The sequence below is a fragment of the Pimephales promelas genome, chromosome 4 (assembly GCF_988280905.1).
Source record: "Pimephales promelas chromosome 4, fPimPro1.hap1.1, whole genome shotgun sequence".
In the NCBI taxonomy this organism is placed as follows: Eukaryota; Metazoa; Chordata; class Actinopteri; order Cypriniformes; family Leuciscidae; genus Pimephales; species Pimephales promelas.
Genome location: NC_142772.1, coordinates 16,392,841 through 16,420,098, shown reverse-complemented (window position 1 = coordinate 16,420,098; position 27,258 = coordinate 16,392,841). Strand labels below are relative to the sequence as shown.

Below are 27,258 nucleotides of genomic sequence, written 5' to 3'. Positions count from 1 at the left end.
TTCAGAGCTGCCAACTCTCATGAATTCTTCGCGAGACACGCAATTGACACTTTTCACACGCTCTCACGCCACACATCAATTTTGTCATGCACAGAAAAGGACACAGAGAATGACAGACAAGATGGAGCAGGTTAGTTATGATATATAACAAATCTCAGCTCTCAGATTTTGTTAATTTTGTTATGCAATTCAAACAATAAATACACTCTGGTGCTTGTAAATGTTACACGACAAAGTGCACGTGAACCGATCATCTCTACTAGCTAATGGTAAAAGAACTCGAAAACTGTTGAAAGAAACAGTATGTTACAACTTACCAGAATGTATTCCTTATGCATAATATCGACCAATATTTTTTTTTAACTCTTCCCAGAACTGAAATGTAGTAGTGGGCTGTTTCCACATGATTGACATCAGGTTCACGTAGATGTAGACCCACAAGCCATGCGAGTTATTCGTGTATTGCAGTTTGACTGATGGTTATATTGCCCGCCCGCATACTGCCTCCCATGGCTGAAACTGGTATTATGACACCTGCTGGGCTGGGGCTAGTAATTTAGCATGCTGAAATAAATTCAAGGTTAATATCGCGGCAGCACTATAACTTGTTATTTTTTTAATGACATCATCAACCTTATTTCTTCTCATTCTTTTGATGCGTGTAGCTCATTTTTGGGATATTTTAACTTCAATTTTTCCAGATGGCACCTTTAATAACACTATATATGGTAAATTGTTGTTTTTGATATTTGGAATAAATGTTAGGTTCATTGACCTAACTTTTTATTGGTTTTGATTAAACATAGTATTTGTATTTGATTGTTGGGACTCCAGGAAGAGAAGGCTAATGAGGATCCAAATAAACAAATAAAATCAGAATATAGGAAAGAACATCTACAGCCAATACCAACAATTTACTTAGGAAAATATATTTTTGCCTTTTTTTGACAGTAATAGAATCTTGTCTTGCCTGATCTATTTTTTTAGTAGTCCTCAAAGTGTGCCCATATATATGTAAAATGTGTTGTAAATATCTCATTTCGTTATGAAGTTTAGAAACTTATTTACATTTGGGCATTATGTCAATTGCTAAAGCTATTTGCCTGTTTTCAAATTGCCTATTTTTTTTGTCTTGATCGAACTAACAACATTTATTCATTTATTTTTTTCAAAGCTCTAAATGTCACCGTTACAAAAACTATAAGGCCAAACCTGGCATGTTTGGTATCATTGGACTCGTCAAGGATTCAGGAGTGTGAAGAGGGCACTCCCATGAAAAAACGCAGGGTTGAAAATTCTCAGGCTCCTTCAGGGCATTGTGCTGATGACCTATACTGAGTTTTTTGAGATACACCTATGTTCTCATAGACTATAAAGGTACCTTGGACAAACAGACTGCATGCCAATTTTTATTTGACTAGTGGTTGGTTGCGGTAATGGCCATTTTCATGACTTTATTCCCTGTTATAGCGCCACCAAATGGCCAATCATCGCGATTTTTTTCATGTGACCTCAGAATGAGCTCATGAAAAGGTGTCCCAAGTTTAGCAAAAATATCTCATTCCAGTCACAAGTTAACCGTTTTAGTAAAAGTGGCTCTCCTGCCATCAAACATTTTGGTTCCCCTTAGCAACCGATAATTGAAATTGTGAAATTTTTTAATGATTATCAGTGAGACTCCAGTCAGAGAACATTTCTGCAGTGGTTTGGTTCAGATCGGGCCAAAAACCTAGAAATAGTTCTCAAAAGTTTGTTTTTCAAAAAAACGAAATTTACTCGAAATTGTCGACTGAAGGGCGAGACAATCCGAGGCATGCATCTTGTAGCCAAGGATTCCAACGATGTAAGACACTTGAGCCTACGCCCGACGGTTGAGGAGTTTTGAGCCATTTCGTACTTTTGCCCGCTGTAGCGCCCCCGTCAGGCCGATCGGGGCGTGCCTTTGTGACGCTGTCGGCGGATATGAGTACTACCAGTACTACTTCGTGCTTGAACCCCTAATAAATCAAACTTAATTAGTTTTTTTTTTTTTTAATTAGTTGTTCTGTGACTAGAGCTTTTAACATTCATTTTTTGGGGAAAACATTGCTGGTAGTTAAAACTAATGTAATTTATATAATTAACAAAATAACCAAAACAAGGAGCAGAACATCTATGAACATCTACAGTATGAACAATAATAAAGCATGCCAACAAACAACCATGAAGGACATGACCTTACAACGCACACAGGAACCACAGAGGTTTGAATAAGTGCTAACTATATAACAAGACCCTAGGAACAATGAAGACTAATGAACGGGAAACCAAATCAACAACAGGACTACAGAACCTTACATAGAAACTGAACATAGGAACAAAACAAACATAATTATACTTAATTATAATTATTCTCTGTTGCATTGATTTCCTATTATCACTGTAAAGCTGCTTTGAAACAATCTGTATTGTAAAAAGCACTATAGACCATTTCACAAGATGTAAACAACACTGGTCCAGAAGCACTTCCTGTTTCAGTTTTTTTAACATTACATAAAAGCTGGAATAAAATACAACCAACAGAACATATAAAACTGAATCAAAAAGTTAAACAAACATCTCTAAGATGTTTTCTTTACATGTGAAATAAAGAAAACGGTTACAAACTGAAACAGGAAGTGCTTCTGGACCAGTCTTGTTTACATCTTGTAAAATGGTCTATATAAATAAAGGTGACTTTGACTTGACTTGCCTTTTAACTTTTGACATAGTAAGACAAAACACAGACATAAGAACACAGGCCAGGATCACGACATTGTGTTGCACGGTTGTTGTAAGAAACAATTATTGTTGTTGTGGAAATCTTTGACTACTGAAACCATGAGTAGTGTCCAGCAAAACAAGACTTTGATACATTATACATGTTTGCATAAGAAACTAAAAGTAAATTTCATGATATGTTGTTAGCAGGGATGCATTATATTGTTAAAAAATGGCAGTACAAAGACATAACGTTAGAAAACATTTCTATCAAAAAATAAATGCTGTTCTTTTTTTTTTAAACTTTTTTATTGATCAAAGAATCCTGGAATGCATCACTGTTTCCACCAAAAATATTACAATATAATCAACATTGATATTAATTATAAGAAAAGTTTCTTCAGCACCAAATCAGCATATTGGAATGATACTGAAGACTGGAGTAATGATGCTGAAAATGTATTAATAATATTTCCCAGTATTGCTGTTTATATTCAATCAGCCTTGGTGCACATTAGAGACTTCTTTTAAAATACATTTTTAAAAGTTTATCAGTGGTATGAACATATAACAGCATTGTAAAATATTTAATATATATATATATATATACTTAAAGTTTAAGTATACTTAAACATTTAAAATAAATGAATAAAAAATAAAAAATAAATTTGATTAAATTTAAAATTATATATATATATATATATATATATATATATATATATATATATATATATAATTTTAAATTTAATCAAATTTATTTTTTATTTTTCATTCATTTATTTTAAATGTTTAAGTATAGCCTACTTAAACTTTAAGTATTTACTTAAATTTACTTTATTTTGCATTTGTATTAAATCAATATTTATATTAAATGACCCAGAACAAATAAAATCTAATAAATTTGACCTATAGCTCATTTCCATGCCATTTCCATACCAGTGTACAGTCACTAGAGGGTGACGTTACACCTCACAAAACTCTTATTGAAACTATAAGTCTTACTTATTGTGGCACTGATCATCCTTGTGGGGAACATGAGAAAAATAGCTTGTAAATCATACCAAGTGAGTTTTCTGGGTAGGTTTAGGGCTAGAGTTAGGCAACACAGAATATACAGTTTGTACAATATACAATTTTTATGTCTATGGGCTGTCTCCATAAAACATAAAAAAACAACATGTGTGTGTTGTATAAGAGTCTTGAAGTAGTCTTGAGGCAATTAATAGATGTTCATAGAAATCACAAAAGTATCCTATACTGTACGTGCTAAAGTAAAGTAATTCAGGCAGATTTACTTTAATGTCCGTGTGTGTGTGTGTGTGTGTGTGTGTGTGTGTGTGTGTGTGTGTGTGTGTGTGTGTGTGTGTGTGTGTGTGTGTGTGTGTGTGTGTGTGTGTGTGTATGTGTGCGTGCTCTCAGTTCCTTTGCAGATTAGGTTTCCAGGCTAACGCAGATGATCTGTTGAAGAAGAACTCAATTTGTGAGAAGGAGAGAATTATCTCACTTCCACAAGTGTGCCACTTGTAACTCAACCCTACTCTCAGCGATGGTGACAAACTGGTCTTACCCTGCCCGTTTCTTGACCCAAACACTTAAAATATACACTCCTAATCTCTGACCTTGACACTGTCAGTCAAGACTAAAGTTTATATATCAATCAGAGGGGTTTTGTAACATCTTAACAAAAAGTAAACATCATACTGGTCATGATTTATTATCCCCTTAATGGTGTCATAGTGGTCAAGATGGTCAGTGGTCAAAGATGAAGGTTATTGCATTATAACAACATTTCAAACCAATATTTTTAATAGAACCATGAGCACATTAAGGATCTCAAGTGAAACATTTCACACACAAAAAAAAAAAAAGTTTATTAGGATTTGGAGTATATATATATATATATATATATATATATATATATATATATATATATATACTGTATACTGTATACTCCATCTTTCTCCTCTGCATTCAGAAATTCACAACATGTGGGATTAAACTGGATAGTGTTTATAAAGCAGTTGCTGGAGGGAAGGATAAATAATTGATGTGCTGTCCTGTTTGGATGGCCTCCTGTCCTCTTACCTGTGACTGAAAACTCTGATGTATATTTCCACCTGCTTTTTATCAGTTCATTCTAACACACAAACACTATGGCTACACACAAACAGCCATAAAATGCTTTGTGTTTTCCCAGGAAGCAAACTCAGAATTGCGTCTGTTTACACAAAGGAAATACAGATATCATAAATGTAGCCTACAAGTGCTGCACATGGCCATGTCATAAAAATAACAAATCTGCAAATATAGAGACAAGTAAAAATTATTGTATTAAATCATAAAAACAATGGATCGGCTAGTTAAACTAAAAAAAAACGTGATGTCATCGTTCAGCTCATTTCAGTTCTCATACAATGGTGTGAATGCAGACAGATAATATTGTAGAATATTAAATAAAATGTTAAATGAGTATCAGTGCTGATGGCTGTCGTGTTGATGAGGCCTTCACAGGGGAGAGTCTAGTTGACACAAGCTCTGCTGACACTTTAGGCATGCGTTGTGTTCATGTTTAGGTACAAGTCCTCCATCTGGTCTGGATATGGCCTGGATACAGCTGATTACAGTAAACCAGTAAAATAAGCAGAAAGACTAACATTAGCGAAGATGACATTCTTCTTATGATGTAACAAGTACATCAGGTGTTTAGGAAAATTAGGAAACGCGGATGTAAACCGCGTATTGAGTTGTGTTTCAAACTCATTGATCAATATGCTTGCTTGCGTGGGAGTCAGTGAACTGTGCGCTGGTGTGCGAGTCTCATCGACAATAAACGCAAGCTATCAGCTCTATCCACCACATTTAGGCCTACATTGTTATTAATAGTGGATACTTTCATGCGCTTTCATGTCCAAGTATCTGCTATCAAACCCGTTGAAGTGCAGTTTCTGTTCATGTGTGCTATGTGTGTTAACCCTATACCATTTCACAAGATGTAAACAACACTGGTCCAGAAGCACTTCCTGTTTCAGTTTGTAACTGTTTTCTTTATTTCACATGTAAAGAAAACATCTTAAAGATGTTTGTTTAACTTTTTTGATTCAGTTTTAAATGTTCTGTTGGTTGTATTTTATCCCAGCTTTTATGTAGTGTTAAAAAACTGAAACAGGAAGTGCTTCTGGACCAGTGTTGTTTACATCTTGTGAAATGGTCTATATATCCTACCCTACATACAGTTAGGGTGAAACACATGACTTAACTTGTGATATTGCCTGCACAGCTCTTGCGGTTCGTTTGGTCATACACCACAAGGTGTCACTGTGGCCTCAAAGCTTCAGAACTGTCACTCTGAGCTCGATTGCTGAGGTCTTAGTTAAAACACGCCCCCCTCTTTAACATACGGAGAAAGAAATGTTGGAATAAATAAATGTGGAAATGATGAAATGATGAAATGTGGAAATAAGTAAATATAGAAATAAATAAGTGTGAAAATAAAGAAATACATAAAAACATAAATACTGAAATAAATGTGGAAATAAATAAAAGTTGAAATAAATAAATGAATAAATGTATAAATAAATAAATACATGTGTGGAAAAATACAATTATACATAAATATGGAAATAAAAGTATAAATACTCATTTATTTGCATTTTTTACATTTCTTTGTATATTTATGTATTTATTTATGTATTTGTGCTTTTTTTTAAATTTCTTCGTACATTTATTTATGTATTTATTTATTTTTAATTTAGTCAGCTTTGGCATTCCATATGCAACGGGGGTTTGATATACGTTTTCTCTTGTTTGATGGGTGTGTCAGAACTACAATCCAATCAGCAGCAACATGTATAGGCAAAATCAAAATCCAATCAGCAGCAACATATACAAAGCACGGGGTTTTAAAGTGAATTTGCAATTTTGCATAGGCCTAATGGGTTCAAGGAAAGTCATTTAACGTAGGCTACAAATGTTTTCCATGCAGCTCAAAAACTGAGGATATTAGAAGATATGTTTGTCGTTTATTGTAAAAATATAGGATATCAACATAATGATGTTGTTTATATTTTAGCTTAGCTTATTTATATTTTGCAAGTGTATGACATTTGGTATAGAAAACCATGCTAATTAAGCGCTTTTCCTAAAAATGAGAAAGAAAATAAGGGTATTAAAACAGTGTGAACTACAAATAAAGTCAGTATGTGAGGCTAAATAGAATCTGTTTTAATCCGAATTAGGTAAAATGTGTGCTTCCATTTCAGTTTCCACAAATCCCTTCACTCGATTGGGATGTTCTCTTGTGTTCTGGGCAGCAAGTGCAGTAACTGTAACATCGGGCATATTTTGTAGCATTAAACACATATTTATGCCGACTTCATCAGGCTCCGAAAATTCTTCACAAAGAACACAAAGAATGGCCTTCTCAGCTGCAACTCTTGCGTCATCAGAACAGTGTGTTGAACGCATCACCGTTTCTGTTTAAAAACGTTGTGCAACGTTTTGTCGGGGATGAACGCAGCGCTCTGGTATAACCAGACAGAGAATGTGTCTAATGGGCTTTATGCCCAGCTGCACTACTTCCTGAATTTCAGCCAGCTCCTTGTTTCCTGTCTGCCATTATTGGCCACATGATTAATCCAGGTGTGTCTGATTATTGTTGCTGTGACTACTGAGGTCAGGCACACCTGAATTAATCAAATTGTCCAATAATGGCAGACAGGAAACAAGGAGCTGGCTGAAGTTCAGGAAGTAGTGCAGCTGTGCATAAAGCCCATTAAAGAGAATTGGCACTGGCTGGCTACTTCCGGGTTCTGGACTGGCTGCAGTAACACGTCTCTGTCCATGCGGGGGCGCTCGCGGTCGAGTGCAGAAATGAATGAATGGGAGTCAATGGGGTTTCACCCCCATAAATCCACTTTTCTCAGGATGTAATTTTTTGTCAAGTAATTTGAAAGTTGCATTCAAAAGGGAGGGCTAAGATAATACACTCAGCTGAAAATTGCATTTTTAAGTTCACTTATCTGTTCTAAAAATCCGTTCAAAAATTTGATGATGTCACACAATAGCAGAATGCTAGCGTGTTCCGGCCAACAACAGCCTAACCTGTAAGAAATCAAAAGGACATAAGTACTCGTTCATTCGACTTTTGGCCTATTATCTATATTGAACTTGCGGAATCAACAATAAAATCTATGTTAATTTAACGACAAGCAGGTGAAAGAGACACTTTTAGCCGTTTAGCCCCATAGACTCCCATTCATTCTGCTCTCGCCCGCGATCACCTCCAGTGGAATTCTAATGGAACTGCAACCAGGATGATAATGGGGCTAATAGGAAGTGCCAAGGCTCTCCGTTAGACGGGCTCTGGTAAAACTAGGGTGAGCTTGATGATGAGGTAACAAGACACAGCTGATCCGGGCAGTGGTTTATGGGTAATGAAGTCCGTAATAAAAATGGCAATGAACAGGGGAGTGCCCTCTGGTGGCTCTCAAGGGCACTCCAGTATAGGATCACAATAAAAACACTACAATAAATAAATAATTCAAAAGTACACTAAGTGATCTCTCCACGTTAATTTAATTTTAATGTTTGTCTGTCAATGTATAAAATCATCAATGATAAAAAAATAATTTATACAAAAATTAATAAAGGTTTATACCAAGGAATGATTGTAGATTGTTTTTGATGCAGCTTCTGGTCCCAATTTATTAAACGTCTTAAAATAAAATTAGTTAACTTTTAAATGTCATCGGATACAACGCACTAATTGTGTGCACATGTTTTTACTTTCTAATTATATTCAATAATAAATAAAAAATAATACTAAAAAATAATTGTATGTAATTACAGCTGCAGTTAATTTCAGTAAATACATAATAATACTAAAAATCTGTGCCCTTTAAACCTAATCATATCAACAGACCTGTCCCTAATCTTGCCCCTATCCCATCTCAATAGCAGCAAAAGTGTTCTGCCACAGCCTACAACATGAACCCAATAAGTACATTGTACCTAACTATTTTTGTACATTGTAGTTAAAGGCCCATATAAAGTGCTTCTTTCTTTCATTTTCTCACAAAATGGTTTTTTTTTTCTTGTCTCACTTCACTCAATAGGGGTAAATCATTGGATAATTGGATTTATCTTAAATTCTCTTTAATAGATTGGAAAAAAAACAATGCGTCTTATATTTATTAAACGATGACATGCTTAAAAGAATAAATGAATTAAGACTAACTTGTTCTTCTGTGGTATCTATAAAATACTAGCCTACTTAAAATACTGCTACTTTAAATAAGGAGGTGATGGTTTAGGCTAATGTTATAATTCAAATTAAATAAAGAGAAATTCTGAAATTGTCTTGATTTGTGTCAAGAATCAACTTAAAAGATAAAGCCATTCATGCATTACTTTAAAAACTTATGGCAAGTAAAACTGTGGAACATGACAGGGATTTAAACATGAATTTGTGAATGTACATATTAAATCAAAAATCATTAATGGATATATAACTTAAGCTCAGGAAGTGTCCCCGTATATTGCATTTGATAATGTTCTGTAATAAGTTTAATTCTTCATAATGCACTTGAAGCATGAAGCAATCTCTTTGTGTCCACATTATTATTGACTTATTTTTTGACACGATTTATCAGTAGAGACTGTAGGGAAAACTGTAAAGCAGTGGTATGGAAAGGTAGGCCTACAACAAGGAGCATTTGTAATTGGTCCCAGTGAGAGGAAACTATGGGGACTGAAGGGTGGTGGAAGTCACATTCTTGTCTTTCCTAGATCAGCATGAATGGGCAGCTAAGAAGTGGGGGTTGGTTGGTGGGACAGATGGATTAGGATTGTGTAGGCTGTTAGGGAACAAAGGCTCGCCTGTATGTACACTCAGCACGGTGTGATCACTTGTAGCAAACACAATTTATAAAGTCAGTAATCCTAAAGTTTTTACGACTTTTTGCCCTTTTCTCAAGTAGTTAGCCTAGCCTACACAATGAGGATAGACGAAACATATATCTACAAAAAAAAACTCATTTATCAATTTCAACGAGACATTTCTAGTCAAAAAGACATTGTCCTTGTTGTGCATTAAAAAAAAACACACACTCACACACACCGAAAGAAATTGTCATTTTAAACGTAAATTATTTAGAAACAGAATTGTCTTGGGATTATTAACGGTGAAGATCCTAGATGGCGCTGTTGTGCGGATATAGTGTAAGTGGAGTCGCTCAATGTAGCTGCGTGCTGTCCAGTGTTGGTGAATCAGTTCGTTCGAACAGTTCGAAAAGGTTCAGTGAGTCTTTACGTCATCACGCGATCCCTAACATATCCAGTAAAGCCACATACTGTAGGCTAATTTGCTAATTTTGATGTTTGAGTAATTAACCTTGAATTAAAACAATAGCATTTAAACAATACTACTATTTTTTTTTCTCCCCACTGCAAAAAAGCTATTCATTAAACCAACTCTGTTTCATGAAATAATAGCATTTATGTTATTGGGCCTATTAGTCAAATCTTTCGTTCATTCTAAATGCTCTCAATATCAGCTCACGATGGCTCAGGTAGCTGTTGATTCATGACCCGTTCTTGTCAAAGCAGATTTATTATTATTCTTCATAATGTAGCCTAATGTTGATTCCTTTTATCCATAAATATAAGTGTTTGAATACAAAACTCAATTTTTTTTCTATATTTTACTTTTTTTTTTTTTTTTTTTTTTTTTACTATTTTCAATAATTGAATTATAAGAAGGTAAACAGGCCTGCGAATTGCTGGGCTCATAGGAGACTCAAGTTAAATGTATTCGTTTTTGTTCACTTGTACACGTTTTCCTTTTCACGGTTGTATTGTTTTGCCTTGATTTTTATTTATCGATTAGCAGCACGTATGAGTAGCATGATCTATTTATCATGTCACTGTTCAATAAAAAAAGAACCGCTCGGACAGCTCAGTCCGGTACGTGAACAAATCATTTTTGTGAACCGGTTCAAATGATTCATATAAAAGATCCGACTCAAAAGAACGATTACGTTCACCACTCGGCCATTGCTGTTCTCCAACTCTTAACCCGCCGCAGGAATGAGCAACGCTCGCCGAGCAGCAGATACGCGGCCGTTCTAAACAAATAACCTGTTTTAATCGTTCTTGCGGACGTTTATGCAAATTCGCTTGACTGACAAGTATATATCACATGCTAACGTGGGTCGTCAGTTCACTAACCTTAACATGTAACAGAATACTCGCTAGTCCCGGCTTGTGAAGCAGGAGTGAAGAGCAATCAATCACCGGACACCTCCACCGTTATTCGTGTTTGTACAGTACAGTGAGCGCTGCTGAGGCAGGGGAACCGCTGCGCTAATGCTTCCCTGACCACACCGACTCAGCGCTGCTATTTTAACGCGGTATCTTGTTTTCGACCAAACATCAGATCAGGTTTTATAGCGGGACAAGATGTTGCAAGTTTTGATTTGCGGCGTTGTGGTCTTCCCCGGTCTCTTCTTCACTTTTAGAAAAGTGCTTCCGTCCATTTTCAAGCAGTGGACAGATGCCGACGTCGTGCTGGTCAGCGAGAGGTGAGTTTGGTGACAGTTGAGCAGTTCGGTAAGGCCAGACAGCTCTTGTATTTTCATTTGCTGGTTTACTGCTGTTTGGTTGTAAAACTAGTCTCACTGTCAGTTTGAAAGGTCGTGTTTGCACATTTCTAATATAATATTCACATAAAAAAAGCTAAATTGATGGAAACGATCATACCAGCTGTTAAAATGCTGATGCTGTGTTTGCACCTTGACCTGTAGCAGGGGCTTCACAGACTCAGGGACCCCCAAACAGGCTCTCAGCCAACCCCAGTTTTCAATATCTATCCAAGTCCTTGACAGATATCTTTGGCACCCTATACAACTTTGAGTGATAGATTTATATGTTGAGGCTTGTGTATTTAAGGGATCGATTATGTTTATAATAATCAGACTATGTTGTGCTCATGTTATCCTTTGATACAGCTGATGTCATGACCTTAATCACTCCCTTATCAACTCAGCCATGGAGTCCATGGATAGTCCATGGAGAATGAGCATGAATTGACCAACTTAAAGAAATGTACAGACCTCTTTTATATTTCCAGATTTCCATATAAACAAGCCTGGGTGAAATATGTCTTCAATGATCTGATCTCTACCTGAAGTCAGATCGCTACAGACACATCTGGGTAATAAACCCAGTACACACAGTCAACTTTTAACCACTAGTGATATATTAAGATATTCTCAAACTCAACATCTGAAACTAGTCACTATTTAACTATTTTAAATGAGGGGAACCTTTATCTGTGGTCATCCATACATGCAATTTTTTTTGCAGATAAGCAGTTTCAGATCAGTTCTGGGTGGGTTCAGCAAAAATAGTCATTGACAGTAGTTTTGTGCTCTTGTTAGCTTATGCAATAGTCACATTGTGCTTTTTACAATACAGATTGTTTCAAAGCTAACAGAAAAATAATGTAAAAAAGTTTGTTTCCAGAAGACAAGAGCATCACAGTCCAGCTTAAGTAAGTTCAGTGATGTTTCATTTTTGTTTTTAAAAAAGTTATTAATTTAGTTAATTTATATATAGCTGCTCTGGAGTAAACCGTTATGTTATCGTCTAGCTCAGTTCAGTTCTTGTATAATAGTGTCAGACTGCAGGCAGATCAATATTATTGTTGAATATTAAATATAAAATAAGTAAGCCAAGCCAATGGCAACAAAGGTTACAGTGGCAAGGAACCAAAACTCCATCAGGTGGAGAAAAAAACCTTGGGCGAACCCAGACTCAGTCGGGGGGTCAGTTCTCCTCTGGCCAATGAATGAAAAGTGTATGATTATGATTCAGGTAGCATTATAGACCTTATGCGCCAGAGAAACAAGGGCGCTGCCATCTTTAGAATATTGTCTTTGAACTTCTGTTTTTGTGGTTGCTATGGCATTGCTGTCCAGGAGTAATTAGCTTTGAAGTGGATTTACTTCATGTAAAGTTAACAAAAGTTAGCAGATGTCTTGACAAATGTCAGTGGACCGGCAAGATTTTAAAACGAGCTGCTCATTAATAAATACGCAAGATCATTGTGAAAATACAGACCGGAAGTCAAAAGACAATGAGCGCAGTGCTGAAAGGTGGTGGGGCTTCATAAGGTCTGTTGGTCAGAAGTCAGATTGATTTGGAACAATCAGAATATTATCCAGATCCATCTGGTTTAAGATTAGAGTCATCACACCAGGATAGAGACGGTTTGTTGAGCCATCAGTGCTGATGGCTGTCGTGTCGATGAGGCCTTCAATGGGAGTCTAGAGCCCCTTTCACACCGTTGATCCCGGAGAGGGATCGTCTAGACCGTCTAGAGCCCTTTTTTCCGTTGATCCCGGAAAATTGCCTGAACGCCTTCTGTGTGAACGCAAACATGACCCAGGATTGATACCAGCATCGATGCCGGGATGGGGACCTAGTAACATTGCCGGAATCAGTCCTGGAACGCGCGCTGTGTGAATAAAAGCCAGGACCAATGCCGTAAAGGCCTCATTATGCTTCTTCGTCAACTCCACGGCGTAGCTATGTTGTCACAACTACGTGGACGTTCATGCTTCTGCGTCAGATTGCGTTGCATTGCGGTGCATTTCTCCGCCAGAACGCTAGGGTGTGTGTGGTTCGCGATTCTCTTTGCTAGTTTGTTTGAATGTTGTTGCAGCTGGAGTTAATCGACGTTGAACAACAAGACGACACAAAATTTGTCCACATAGAACCAACACGGATCCAGGGCCCGTGCCATAGCTGTTCGGAATGACTTGAAGGATTTTTTCAGTCTCCACATGGAACTGTGCCATGGCAGGATAATGTAGTGTCCCGTGGCAGACTTGTGGTGCGTTCTATTATAGCCAACGAACCGACTCGGACCTCGGATTTGACGTCACGTCCACACTTCAAGTGTTATGTTTTGTGTGTCCAAGTCGCTGAAAAAAATGGACGCTACCCGGAAAGCTGTTATAATGGTAGCACTGGCCGAGTACCAAGCACTTACATTAAAAAATATATATTATGACTACACCCAACTTGACGTCTGCAACATGACATCATGACTTTTGCGTAAACATATACGCCACTTTCGAGTCAGGTGGCGTGTTATCTCCACGCATTTTGTGCTATCCGCGTGTGTCCGCGTGTATGTCTACGCCATTAACGTCCGTGTCATTTCGCGTGTCTGAACACGCAGTCAAATCTCCAGTCATAAATGCCATTAACCCCAGTGACGGTTAAGTTTAGGGATGGGGTTGAGGTAAGTCGTATCTTTTTTTTACCTAGGATGGTAAGGGAACAGTCATAAATGCCATTAACCCCAGTGACGGTTAGGTTTAGGGACGGGGTTGAGGTAAGTCATATATTTATATAACGTTAAGTCAACGGCGTTCATAAACACGCTGAAAGGCGATTATGCGTCTTGATAGCACGCCAAAAATGGAAATACGAATTGGCGTGTCATACACACGCTACTTCATGAGATCAGTCTGCTACACCTTATCAAAACGCAGCCATTTGAACTTGAAAACGTTCACTTTATTTAATGTTTTTCATGTTAATCTTCAGTTAGCAACTCTAGCTACATTGGTAATTGCACGCACAACAACCAGTTCCCATACCTACAGGGGACGCAGTAATACGAGTGATTATAATTGTCATTTAAAATACCAAAGCAGTTCAAAAACAATGAAAACAATTCATTCTTACAAGTCACAGGGCGCAGCCATTTTGAATTCAGAAACGGAATTCTTGCTCGGTGTCCTCACGGTTGTCCGATGTCCGAGAGGAGAAATCCGAGATAAAGGGGCATGTTGCTAGACAATGTCTGTCGTCTGATTCGGATCTCCGAGATGGATGAATAATAGACCATTGGTTAGTACTGTATTATCAATGATGTAAGCGTGTGAACATTGTATTGAAAATAAACAACAAGAATGAAAGAAAAGGATGAATAAATGCCTGCAAACAGTAACGAAGCAGAGACCAGGAGCTCCTCACTATCCGCGCTGATGCTGAGATCGTTCACCACCTTTGTGGAACGGTATGCGCGTGTACATGTTTTCGACGCATATACGTTACACGTCTCATCCTGATGTAACGCGTCTATCCGGGATCTTTACGGGTTGTGTGTGAATGCACTCACAGATCCCGGCAAATCATTGGCAGTGTGAATGAACCAAAATCAAACAATCCCGGGACAAATGCCGGGTCACATTATCTGTGTATTTTCTGGAATCTCTGTGTGAAAGGGTTGACAGAATCTCTGCTGACACTTCAAGGATGCGTTATGGTCGTGTCTAGGCGTGCGTCCTCCATCTGTTCTGGATACTTCTGGATCCAGCTGATTACAGCAAACTTCGGAATTAGCAGAAAGACATTAGTGTAGATTCTATTCTTCTTATGATGTAACAAGTACATTGGTGTTATGTTCCTGGTTCCGGCTGACCTAATTTATACAGCCTAATAATCATTTAACTGATTTGAATAATAGGAATGTATAATTTTCTATCTGTATGCCAGGTTAAATAGATAAGTTTGTAGTCTAGATTTGAACTGATAGAGTGTCGGCTTCCCGAACAACGTTAGGAAGATTGTTCCAGAGTTTTGGTGCTAAATAGGAAAAGGATCTACCACCAGCTGTTGATATTCTAGGTATTATCAACTAGCCAGAGTTGTGAGATCGCAATAGACGTGGACTGTAATGCGTTAAGAGCTTCTTGTACTTGGGAGCTAAACCATTTAGTACTAGTTTGTAAGTAATCAGCAATATTTAAAATTATACAATGTTTATTGGGAGCAAATGCAGTGTGGATAGAACCAGGCTAATATGGACATACTTCCTGGTTATGCTAAACCTCTAGAACTCTAAGAACTCTAGCTGCTGCGTTTTAGACCAGTAGTAGTTTGTTTATTATGCATGCAGTGCAACTTATGGATGATTAGAGCATTACAATAATCTAGCCTTGAGGTCATGAACGCATGAACTAACTGTTCTGCATTTTTCATTGAAAGCATATCATAATTTAGATATATTTTAAGATGGAAGAATGCGGTTTTACTAGAAATGTGGCTTTCAAGTGAAAGATTGGTATCAAAGAGCACTCCCAGGTTCCTAACCGACGACGAAGACTTGAGAGAGCAGCCATCAAGTGCTAGACAGTATTCTAAGGTTAGTAGGTGTGGAGGTTTTTGGTCTAATCATTAGAAATTCTGTTTTTCAGACAAAAGTAGTCATTACTAGTCAACCAAATTGTTATATCAACTATGCATTGCATTAAAGGGGTGGTTCAGGATTTTGGACGTCGGACCTCATTTCCAAGTTAGCCTGCGTGTTATTTAACAGTGGAGACCAAAAAAAAGTCATCACGTTCTTTCAGTTGCATAGTTCGCTGGTGCTAGGCTAGTGCGAGTAAACGGTAAACTGTATCTGCTAGCCTGCCTTTAAAAACAGTTTTACCCACTCCACAGTGTATCCAGTCTCTTTGGTAGAGAGAGAGAGCGAGAGAGATAGATGAGGAAAACAAACAAGCATGCAAATGGAAATTATTGCGTCCGGAAAAATTATTGAGTTATTTTTTTTTTTATCGTGCGATTAATCGATTTATTGACTATTGTGACAGGCCTATGTTTGAGCTAGGTCTCTGGGCATAACCGGCGTAAACTAGTCTTTTTCCTTTATGCCTTGCCACAGCCAAACATGATGTATGAAACTGACATAGACGAGATCAACCCCTTAGGTATTGAAATTTGGTAACGAACGACAAGACAATTTTTGATACTCTATGGTATCGAGGCAATTCGGTCAGTGACTAAAAAGAATCAAAACACAGCCCTATTCTAGTAACAAAATGGTCCAATTCTTTGGGGTTTCGCACTGGGTAGTTATACTCTTTTATAGGAAGGAGCCACCAGGGCGGTCCCGCAAGAGCTAAATTTCCCTCTAGGACAGTTTCCGCCAGTAGAAACTCTGAAGTGACATAAGGAGGTTGACAGCAACGTCATTTAAGTGTGGCATTCAACAACTGTGGAGGTGTTGTTTTGTTGTGTGTCATGTCGTGGGGTTTGTGATAATGGAGCTAGCATAGATGTATAAGTTATGCGATTGAAAAAGTGAAAAGGAGGGCAAAGAGACAAAATCTCCAATGATACCTAGCAGTGCTAATATCATTGAGTCTGAGAAAAGAACACAATACCGCAGATAAAGGCCATTAGCATTATCTTTCTGAATTTTTATGTCTTATAGCTGTTTTCCATGTTTGTGGAGTAAGTATATAAACTGTGTTTACACTGCTTTTTAAAAATGGCGGGTACCAGAGTTTCGTTAGGCATGCATTCGGCTAATCAATGCACACTAGGGGTGTAACGGTATATGTATTCGTATTGAACCGTTTCGGTTCGAGGCTTCCGGTTCGGTACGCATACAAACCGAACGATTGCTTGGACCATTTTTCCTGCCGGCAAAATTCGTGCTGACGCGGCCAACACAACGTTGCGCAACATCCAAATGGCAAGGGTAATGAAAGCAGAACGAAACTGCGCTACTCGTTATGTGCTTCATGGATCGTTTATCAGTTTGGACCAGCAACATCTGTGCAGCGCGAGCCGCTCTCGATCAAGCAACACTGTTACCACACCGCGCTAAGAGATCCGGTAAAGAAAACATTTGAATTCGCCACTGAGGTAATAACATCGCTGCGAGATCTAGTGAGAAGCATTCACATTTCTCCGTTATTAACCTTAGATCTCTATTAGATCAAACAGCGCTGTCATGGAAACCAGGAGAAACATTGTGCCGTGAATGAACTAGTAATACTTTCGTCCACAGACCAGCAACATTCACCATGGATTTAATATAGTAACACTAACTGGAACCAGTTTGGCTGGAATGGTGAAATGCTTTCAAGTACTTCACACATCTTTTTCCAGCACTTCAAAATTCAAATATTATATAAATAAATATATATTTAAATGTTATTTTTAATATGATGACCAAAACATTATTTGTTCATTCTTCAAAGATGACCCCCATTTATAAACCTGAAAGTTTCAAGATCTAGGAAAACTCATACTTATTTAAAAATATTTTTTCTTTAAACAAATAGGAAATTTATCTGGCATTTCTTTCTTTTTGCTGTATCGAAAACGTACCGAACCGTGACTTTAAAACCGAGGTACGTACCGAACCGTGATTTTTGTGTACCGTTACACCCCTAATGCACACTTATGCCACTGTTGTATTGTGCTGGGTTAGACCCTATTCTGAAGTAGGAGCTAATTTAGCATAACTCGCGAACATGCCAAAAATTATGTAGTTCCGCCAATAGTTACGAGACTATAAAAATGTTCAAAATGTTTTTTCCGGTGCGAAAGCCCCTTTAATTCAGAATTGGTTCTTCACGTTCCTTTGCTTTCAAGAAAACCAACACTCAGCACAAAGTTTACAGAAATTGTCTGTTTTTAGATTCAGTATATTTTCACACACAGTTAAGGAAGTCAGATAAAAACGCTATAGGAAAATCAATAACCAATCAATGACAAAATACAACAGCTGCATCCCTGAAGTGAGTTTGTTATCTGCCCTTGTGTTTCAGAAAAGATACTAGATTGCATAAAATAAAGTTTTGGTCCAAACTCTTGTCAGGAGTGTCATGTTTCTTGAGATGTTGTCATCTGAGGGATAGTTGGGTAGTTGATCTTTGATCTTGGTAGATGGTAGGGGTGTAACGGTACACAAAAATCACGGTTCGGTACGTACCTCGGTTTTAAAGTCACGGTTCGGTACGTTTTCGATACAGCAAAAAGAAATGCCAGAGAAATTTCCTATTTGTTTAAAGAAAAAATATTTTTCAATAAGTGTGAGTTTTCCTAGATCTTGAAACTTTCAGGTTTATAAATAGGGGTCATCTTTGAAGGATGAACAAATAATGTTTTGGTCATCACATTAAAAATAACATTTAAATATATATTTATTTATATAATATTTGAATTTTGAAGTGCTGGAAAAAGATGTGTGAAGTACTTGAAAGCATTTCACCATTCCAGCCAAACTGGTTCCAGTTAGTGTTACTATATTAAATCCATGGTGAATGTTGCTGGTCTGTGGACGTAAAGTACTAGTTCATTCACGGCACAATGTTTCTCCTGGTTTCCATGACAGCGCTGTTTGATCTAATAGAGATCTAAGGTTAATAACGGAGAAATGTGAATGCTTCTCACTAGATCTCGCAGCGATGTTATTACCTCAGTGGCGAATTCAAATGTTTTCTTTACCGGATCTCTTAGCGCGGTGTGGTAACAGTGTTGCTTGATCGAGATCGGCTCGCGCTGCACAGATGTTGCTGGTCCGAACTGATAAACGATCCGTGAAGCACATAACGAGGAGCGCAGTTTCGTTCTGCTTTCATTAAGGCCAATTTATACTTCTGCGTAGGGTGCGCGCAGTAGGGACGGCGTAGCATACGCACAGACGCGTCCCATACCGCGTACCCTTCGCCGTCGCCTGACGCGCACCTCTTCAAAAATGTAACTACACGTCGCGGCGACGCGGACCGCAAGATCGGTGATTGGTCGGCTTGGTAGCATCGCATTTCCTCCTACGCATTTCCGCACGTACCTTCTCACGCATTTCCACCACTGTCTATGATTTCCACACGTACCATCTCCTCCGACGTCTTCTGTCATTTCTGCCTTTCAGTTTTAGTAATTTCACTAAAGTGAACTGTTTTTCCACCTCAATAAGCTCCAACTCCAACATGATCCACTCTCTTTCACTCGATATTGCTTGTAGTAACCTAGCCGTGAGGAATCTAAACACAGTGGAACATTAAAACCCTCCGCCGCCAACTAGCGTTTCGGAGCAGTACTGCAGAGCAACCAAGACCTGAACGCAGAAGTATAAATGCTCACAACGGCGTCGCCTACGTGCGTAGCCAACGCCGTGCACTACGGCGTACCCTCGACGCAGAAGTATAAATTGGCCTACCCTTGCCATTTGGATGTTGCGCAACGTTGTGTTGGCCGCGTCAGCACGAATTTTGCCGGCAAGAAAAATGGTCCAAGCAATCGTTCGGTTTGTATGCGTACCGAACCGGAAGCCTCGAACCGAAACGGTTCAATACGAATACATGTACCATTACACCCCTAGTAGATGGTAGTTAGAGGATGTGCTGTGAGACTCTGGACTCAGTGAAGAGGATGGAGGTTGTTAGAGGAGTGATAATGAAGTGATGCAGACTCTGGACTTTTACACAGAAGTGTTCAGAAGATTCAATCAGTTCTCTGTGTGTACATGTTAGAATGAGGCAATCAGTCTGAATGATTCTAAAGCTGGGCTCAAACTACAGGAGTTTCAGGCCGATTTATGCCCGATTTACTCCTCCTGACATTCGGAGAAAAAAAAAATCACTTTCAGGGCAGCGGTTGATTTTTGGCCCAGATTATCTGGAAACCGCCCGATCTGCTCTTGGACACATCGTGGCTACTCAGACAATATGAAACATATGAATATTTTACATCAGAATGATTATGACTATAATTACATCAGTACTTTCACAATAGCCATTGAGAGACAAGTCTACTGGGAGATGGAAGTGACGGAATTTTTGAAAATGAGAGTGACCGCAAAAAAAGCAGCTGTACGGGTCTGGTGAGCAAAGGGGATGGAGGAATGGCTGGTCAAAAAAAATGTGTCAACAAAACGGGTGTTTTTCAAAGAATAAGTATTGATACATCAAGTATCAATACTTATTCTTAACACAAAAAAGTGGACCGTACTATTAATAGTAGACAGTAGACAAAAAAGACAGTATTACATCTTCCCTGTGAGATCATTTGTGATGCAAAGCTAAATTTTCAGTATCATTACTCTAGTCTTCAGTCACATGATCCTTCAGAAATCACTCTAATGGCACTATTCCACTACACAGTACCAGCTCGACTCGGCCCGGCTCAGCTCGGCTCGCCTTTGTTTGGTTTTCCACTGTGTAAAAGTTGTACCCGTGCCTGCTTTCGGGTACTTTTTTTGTATCACCTCCGGCGAGGTTCTGAGTGAGCTAAGGCGAGCTGAGCCGGTACTAAAATGTGACGTGAAAACAATGCCGACTGCTGATTGGTCAGAGAGAAACGTCACCATTCAGTGCGTCATCACTGCACGCGCCAGATGGAGTATCCAGAATATCCCTGCCATTTTTAAATAGGTTGGCCAGAAATAGTTACTAAACTTACTACTATTATTATAGCAACTCAGAAGAATACGCTGTCTCTTATGCTCACCAAGGCTGCATTTATTTGTTTTAAAAAAATAACAAAAATATTGTGAAATATTATTACAATTTAAAATAACTGTTTTCTATTTTAATCTATTTTAAAATGTAATTTATTCATGCGACACAGAAGACTGGAGTAATGATGCTGAAAATTCTGTTTTGCCATCACATGAATAAATTACATTTTAAAGGGTACATTTTAAATGTGTGTCGGCAGTGTGTGAGCAAAACCGTCCTTGAAGGATAAAAATCCACCCAGTGGTTTTTTTACAATCTCAATAAATCATATTCACTGTTTCAGAACGAGCTGTTCTGAGATCCAGCTCTTTGTGACGTAGAAAGTGAGAAAGGGGTTTGATTGACAGTGTGGTTGTGGCATAGACCCCGCCCTCGGTGATCTGTACACACATCCTCCATTGTTTCAACGACAGCCTGTAATGTCTCTTGGAAACATAACTGTTCTGTTGTGGGTTAATCCTGTTGTTGTAGTTTAAAAGTTAATCCTCAACTGTTAATCGTCATCTACTGTTTGCGATCCACCATCACATCCAGTAACAGTAAGTGTATTTTATGATTTTTGAGCAAATAGTCTTTGCAGTCAATGTCAGCCAATTCAACAACAAATGCGTCTAAAGTTGTTGTCGTCGTAGGATGTCTGTGTAGGCTATATAATTTAAACCTTGTTTGTATAGTGTGTAACCACAGGTTTATATATACTTAAAGATATTGTATTAAAAACTGCATATCTTGTTCTGTAAGTTAGCCATCTCCTCACATTTGCCACAGAAGCACCTGTATAACAAGTAAACATGACGCCACAGGTCCCTCACATTAATGTAATTTTGCTTGTACGTAGCAAACTTTATCACAGTATGTGTATGTAGTTTCAAAAAAACTGCGCCAGCATTAGTGTTGCACATGCCCATCATTTCAAAGGGGACGCGATTACAATGCTAAGTACATAAATGTATCAAATAACCATACCGAGACGTACTGGTCCATTCTCATTTGTGTTTATTCTTCCGTTCGTCATCTAGGTCTGATCAGAGATTATTTATATATTCCGATTCAAACGTACGCTGAATGACATTCAAAACAGCGGTTTCTCTCACTCTCTCAGTACCGACTCCTATTGGTATCAAGTTACGCCCTCATCCAAAGGCAGGGCGGGGATATGCAGCTCATTTGCATTTAAAGCCGTATACCCCCGAAACAGCTCATTTTTAAGCAGGCCCCAAAATGACATTTTCAAATGGTTATAATAAATTAACTGTGGGGTATTTTGAGCTGAAACTTTACAAATACATTCTGGGGACACCAGAGACCAATATTACATCTTGTAAAAAGGGGCATAATAGGTGCCCTTTAAAATCTGTCATCTAAACTAGTAAGTAAGTAACATCCACTTTTTTTCTGACCAACTAAGGAAAAAGCAGCCTCTGCGTTCGTTTTGAACCCCTTCAAAACACTGAGTTTCACACCACCTTTCAAAAGCCCTTCCGATATTTATCCTTGTTTTCGCATGGGCCCAGTTGCAGTCTCTTTTTTTTTCCTTTAGCCACTCCAAAGTCTTTTGCAGTTTTATGACGGGTGAATCTCCAGTTGTCACTGCTGATTGTTGTTTGAACCTTTCTGGATCTGCCATCAAATTAAAAAGTTTAACTATATCAAGGACAGGCTATAAATCTCTCCACCTCCAACATCCTCACACGGCACACAATATAGCCTACTAGCCGAGACTTCTTTTTAATGTGTATAGATGTGACGTAATGACGCAAAGACATGCTGGAATTTCCTGTGGAAATCCACCAGTACCACTGGAATTATAAGCATATTACAAGCTTACCGTTTTGAATCAAGCTACGGTAAGCAGATAGTTTTGAACACAGGCTTATGTACTTGCTCAAATTTATTTTGGATAATTTTTAACCCAAAAAAGTTAAGGACTGCAGCTTTAACATCAATAGATTGTGTATCAGCAAAGCAACAATATGAGCATAATTTATGTGCTATGATAGACGCTGCCTTGTTCATGTTTGAGTGCTCTCTGAGTGCCAAAGCTTTCCATTTACAGCGTGTTTTTACAAGCGTTGAGCATTGTAGACAATCACAATCTTATTTGTTTAACTCGTGATTTTAATGGCCTATCAGCAGAGATGCTAGTCAGTTAATTTGTCAGAATCCGCTTAACACCGCTGAAAACACTAGATTTCGTTTTGTTCAACACAGGTTGCAGCTCGCAGATCCTTTCATTATAACCAACAATCTGTAAACACAATGTAAATAAGAGACTTATTGTATGATTAAAGGTGCCGTTGGTGATTCTCTGCAGAATTTGTTTTATGCTGTTTGAAAGTCTCCTCATATCCTGATTAGGGTTGGGTATCGAGAATCGAGTATCGATTGGAATCGGGACTAACTTTTTGTTTTTCCCGGAATCGTTCAAAAGTTAAAATTTCGATTCCTAGTTTCGATATTCACAGTCCGCCGAGCGGAAGAAGAAACCGCTGAACAACACCAACGAAGAAGCGTCTACCGGAAGTGTTGGCATAACCGCGCGATTCGAACATGAGTAGCTTACGTCGGCGATCCAAAGTGTGGCTTCACTTTTCTAAAAATAACAAAATCTCGGCAAAATGCAAAATTTGTGACTAAAGGAGTATTTGTGACAGAAGGATTATTTCCATCAGAAAGGATTATTTCCTTCAGAAAGACCGTTGGTTAGCAAGGTTAGCTAAACTTTTTTGACCCTGCCTCTTAAAAGAATCGGAATCAAGAATCGTCAGGAACCGGAATCGAAACAAGGAATCGGAATCGGAATCAGAATCGTTCAAATTCAAACGATACCCAACCCTAATTCTGATAGCAATCAATCTGTTAAGCAGTATAAATGTATTTTGAAGGCGTAGAACAATAAAATGTTGCGTTCGGTTCAAACGGTCCTATAGTATGTGTTCCCTGTCGGTCAATGTGTGTTTGCATACCACAGTGCAGGTTGTTCACGCAGACATAATGAGTCATCAATGTGTTCACGTACGCTGTGCTGACACAGTGAGAATGGCAGGCAAGCAGCAACAACCTAACTTTCCTTCTGAACCGACAACAAGTGGCACTAGCAAAGGATCTACGATCTATACAGTATCTTCATCGGAGCCAAGCAGACTCTCATTGTGGAAACCCTGTCATGCAAGAAATATTATTACATACAAGTTTTGCTAGCTAAACACACCTGAAATCTTGCAGCATCTAATTCTGTTTTTAAGAATTTGTTTATGTTTGGTATTGTAGTACTAACTGTACTATAATGTTTTTTCACTGGTGAATGACATTTGATATTGGTATTGCAGTAACTTTGTCTCTGGTCTTCTTGGCTGTGTGCATTCATTCTTTCAGGAGGCCTGGCTTTTTGCAGGGAGGGTGGGACGTACGCTTTTAACTTTATCAGGCTAAAGTTAACATTTTCTCAGATGTCCTACAGCACCTTTAAAGGTGGGATATGTGATTTGAAAAATGGCTGGCAGATTTTGAAAATACACAATTCGGGTCCTACCTTCTCTCCTCCAACGCTGGCCCTGACTCCACCCATTCGAAAAACATGGACGCACAATCAAGCACGAGTGAATACTTAGATGCATAAATACAATCGCTCACATCAGCATCCTCCCAAAACAGGTTGTTTAGCTAGCTAGTTGGCTTTATGCACAGCTGCACTACTTCCTGAACTTAAGCCAGCTCCTTGTTTCCTGTCTGCAATTATTGGCCGAACGTGATTAATTCAGGTGTGTCTGAGTATTGTTGCCGCGACTACTGAGGTCAGGCACACCTGGATTAATACATTTGTCCAAAAATGGCAGACAGCAAACAAGGAGCTGGCTTAAGTTCAGGAAGTAGTGCAGCTGTGCATAAAGCCAGTTCTACATATGGCTGTGCTATAACGTTAGAACAGCTACAATTCTTCAGTAAAGACAGTTCCCTGATTAGAAGTAAATACTACTAGTCAATCGGCTTCTCACCTGTCAAGCAGAAAAAATACCACAGCCCTATCTGTTGGTAGTAGAATGGGACACGTGTGCGAGGGGGGTGGAGGGAGGGGGCATGGTAAGACCGTTTGATTGATGCATTTCCTGTCCAATGATTCTAGATGGTTCTTGAAAGTGATTGGCTGGAGTTTTTCGAGTCCTGCCCGTTCCACAGATGATTAATTTGCTTAATTTTTATTTCAATGCTTCTAATTTACAGCCAGTAAGTAGGTTACGAATAGGATTTCAAGTGATTTTGAAAAAATTGTCAAAAAAGAAAATCACATACCCCACATTTAAGACAGCTTTTTTGATTATTACTAGAATTTTCATGAGAGTGAAGAATTCAATGAGCTAGTGCTTAAGAGAATGACAGCCTTATTGATTATAAAGGGAGGGAGCTTCTCTTGTTTTCTTTTTATTAACCATTTACAATCTGAATACAGGTTTCATTTTTAATGCTGATAAGTACACTGCAAAGTTTCTGAATTGAAACCTATTTAAATTTGCAAATGAATCAGAAACTGGAATGATTGACAGTGATGATAAACGGATGAAACAAAATGGGACAACATTTTTTTTTAAAGTACTTAATTCAACAGTTTTTGCTCTGGTACTGAAACTGGTTCAGAGAACCTTAACCTAGGCCTTTCATCGACCCACACTGAGGTGAAAATACCTAAGGATGAAGTAAGAATTTGCCTAAGGCCACAAGGCCGAAGCTCTTGGGGCAACATTTTAAGCAGTCTAGACACTAAAAAGGTCCTGGACTGACTCAAGCAGATAAAATCTGTGTCTAAAGGTTCAGGCCAAGTTATAAAACCTGACAAAGGTAGACGGCGAGGACCAGCCGGCCACCACACGGATGTTTCCAATAGTCAAGTCAAGTCACATTTATTTATATTGCGCTTTTCACAATACAGATTGTATCAAAGCAGCTTCACAGTGATAACATGAAAGTAGTACAACACAGATCAATAATATTGTTAAATATTAAATAATCCCAACTAAGCAAGCCAAAAGCAAGGCGACAGTGGCAAGGAACCAAAACTCCATCAGACTGGATGGAGAAAAAAACCTTGGGAGAACCCAGGCTCAGTCGGGGGCCAGTTCTCCTCTGGCTAACATTCATATTGTTTATATATAATATTAAATATAAATATTGTTTATATATAAAACGGCGCCATAACATATTGCCGGCGTTGAGTCGTCTCTTCACAGGCGTTGGTCTTCTCATCACAGGCGGTGGGGCATCCAAAATCCCCGTGAGAGGCTGGATACAAAACTGGACCTGACGAACGCCATTTTTCTCGGGACAAGCATCCCGAGATAACAGCAGAAAGGCAGATGGGAAATAATTAGCATAGCTGATGTTCATAATGATTTCCATTATACGGGAGTCGGTGTTAGAAAACCACTATCTCACAAACTCTCCGCAACCCAGCCATACGCGCCGACCCGTTTGTCTAAAAGGCTGTCGAGCCCCACTGGTGCGTTAAGCAGTTTCAGTGGCAAACGGTTCTGAATGGCATAACAGAGGAATAAGAGGTAAGCATTATGTGAATGCTTGACTAAAGATTCATCTTTAATCTAGTTTTAAACTGTGTCAGCGAGACAGAGCCTCGGACCGTATCGGGAAGGCTATTCCAGAGTTTTGGAGCTAAATGCGAGAACGCCAATAGACACTCCCCTAGAACATGCCCAGGAGGAGGCCATTCCTCTAGTGGAGTGGGCCCTCATTCCAATTGGGCATTGTAAACGCAAACCAGTGCTATTGCATCCACTATCCAATGGAATAGTCTTTGTAACGGCAGCCCTTTGGTGCGGCCTCTGAAGCACACAAAAAGCTGCTCCCACTACCTAAATTGGTACTCCACAATAACCACAACATAGACCTTGAGCGTGGATGGGGCGCACTCCCCATCCAGCAGCTCCTGTTGAAAAGAGGGCATAAAGATGCCTAGTAGAGGGCTCTCTTTTCTCTGAAATAGTATTCATGACACTCTGAGAGAGGCGTGGAGGCTTCCGTGGAGAGGCCAGAGATGGAGGCCCCACAACTCTGGACAAATTGTCTATTCCCCTCTGTTGTTGGGGCCTAGAGAGGACAAGCCGTGATGCCAAACCGCCAAAGAAGCGTGTGCAACCGCCAGACACACCACCCCCGTACCTCGACCCATCCCATCTCT

The 27,258-nt window shown here is 38.8% G+C and overlaps 1 protein-coding gene across 1 annotated transcript in view; it reads left to right on the top strand.

Moving 5' to 3' along the window:
• The first annotated feature begins 10,757 nt into the window (after positions 1-10,757).
• Positions 10,758-27,258, top strand: part of tlcd3a (TLC domain containing 3A) — a 38,386-nt gene continuing 21,885 nt past the window's right edge. Inside the window, exon 1 of the mRNA XM_039661985.2 lies at positions 10,758-11,318. Within this exon, the coding sequence (XP_039517919.1) occupies positions 11,197-11,318 (122 nt within the window). The 5' untranslated portion in view covers positions 10,758-11,196. The remainder of the gene's footprint in view (positions 11,319-27,258) is intronic.